Raw genomic sequence first — 1,057 nt, forward strand, 5'->3', positions numbered from 1 at the left:
AAGAGGGAGGCCTGGCGCCTGCAGGGCCTCAGAAGTACCAGCAGCTCTGAAAGCTTTATTGCTCGTTGGTTTCTACTAACATCTACGTGACTCCAGCGACTAACAACCACCTTTGGGGAACACATGTGTTGGTTGAGGACGCTCCGGCCTTTCTGTGGGGGCGGCAGGGAGGCACTGCTCAGTCTGCCAAGGCTTCTGGGCAGCCACCGTTGAGGGGCCACGTGCCCCGGGGTGCAGCGGGCGACACAGAAGGTTGCTGGTAGAAACCAAGGGGGACCTGCAGCCCTGGGCCACGTGGTCCGGACCCACCACTGGTTTTTCTTTTCTGTTTTTTTCTTTAAAACCAGGGTGGAAACCAGAGTCTAGGAAGTTGAGTCCAGGTCCCTCGCCCAGGCAGCCCAGAGGAGACAGCCCTCACTGCCTTCTCTACAGCCGTGGGTTGTCTGAGCCTCTGGGCACCTCATGGCTGCAGCCTTTCCCTGAAGAAAAGGGGAGCATCTCTGCCTTATGTGTAGTCCCCTCCAGGCTCTGTGCTGGTCCCCACTTGTCTCCATCGAGAGACGCCCGTGTTGACTGTGTCGGCTCAGAGGGACGTGCTGGGCCCCGCAGGTCCCTGCTGGGCTCTGCCATCTCGCCGCGTTAGTTAGTGGGCTCTGTGGCCATGGTGTCCACGTCAGGAGATGGCAGCACGCTGCTGTCCCCACCGTTGCTAACATTTTCCTTGCTGTTGTCCCTTGTGGGGTCACTGCCTTTATCCTCCACTTTCTGCTTCAGTTTGAAGGAAGAATCTCTCTGGGAGAGGAGGGGTTGGTAGCCTGCGAAGCCTCCGCTGCTCACGTTCGTACGCTTGTCTGGGGATGGACAGAAAAAGGCGATTGTTTACCTGGGGTCTAAACTGACCTTTCAGCTAAGGCTCTCTCCTTGCCAGAGGTGCTGGAGTATCTTCTTTGAAAGATTGGGGTCCTTCCAGCCCCTGGGTACCCCCAAGGAGGGGAAGATGAGAGGAGACTGGGCTCATGCCCCAGCGTGGCTCTGCTCAGGAGGGGCTGGGGGGGGG

General features: G+C 58.6%; 1 protein-coding gene across 1 annotated transcript in view; it reads right to left on the reverse strand.

The window, feature by feature from the left end:
- Nucleotides 1-504: 504 nt before the first annotated feature.
- DEF6 (differentially expressed in FDCP 6 homolog (mouse)) overlaps nucleotides 505-1,057 on the reverse strand; it is a gene marked incomplete at both ends in the record, with an annotated part of 6,687 nt that continues 6,134 nt past the window's right edge. The window contains 2 exon segments of the mRNA XM_009866843.1: nucleotides 505-552; nucleotides 656-851. Of these exon segments, the coding sequence (XP_009865145.1) occupies nucleotides 505-552; nucleotides 656-851 (244 nt within the window).

The sequence above is a fragment of the Apaloderma vittatum genome, unplaced genomic scaffold, assembly GCF_000703405.1.
Source record: "Apaloderma vittatum isolate BGI_N311 unplaced genomic scaffold, ASM70340v1 scaffold33073, whole genome shotgun sequence".
Taxonomy (NCBI): Eukaryota; Metazoa; Chordata; class Aves; order Trogoniformes; family Trogonidae; genus Apaloderma; species Apaloderma vittatum.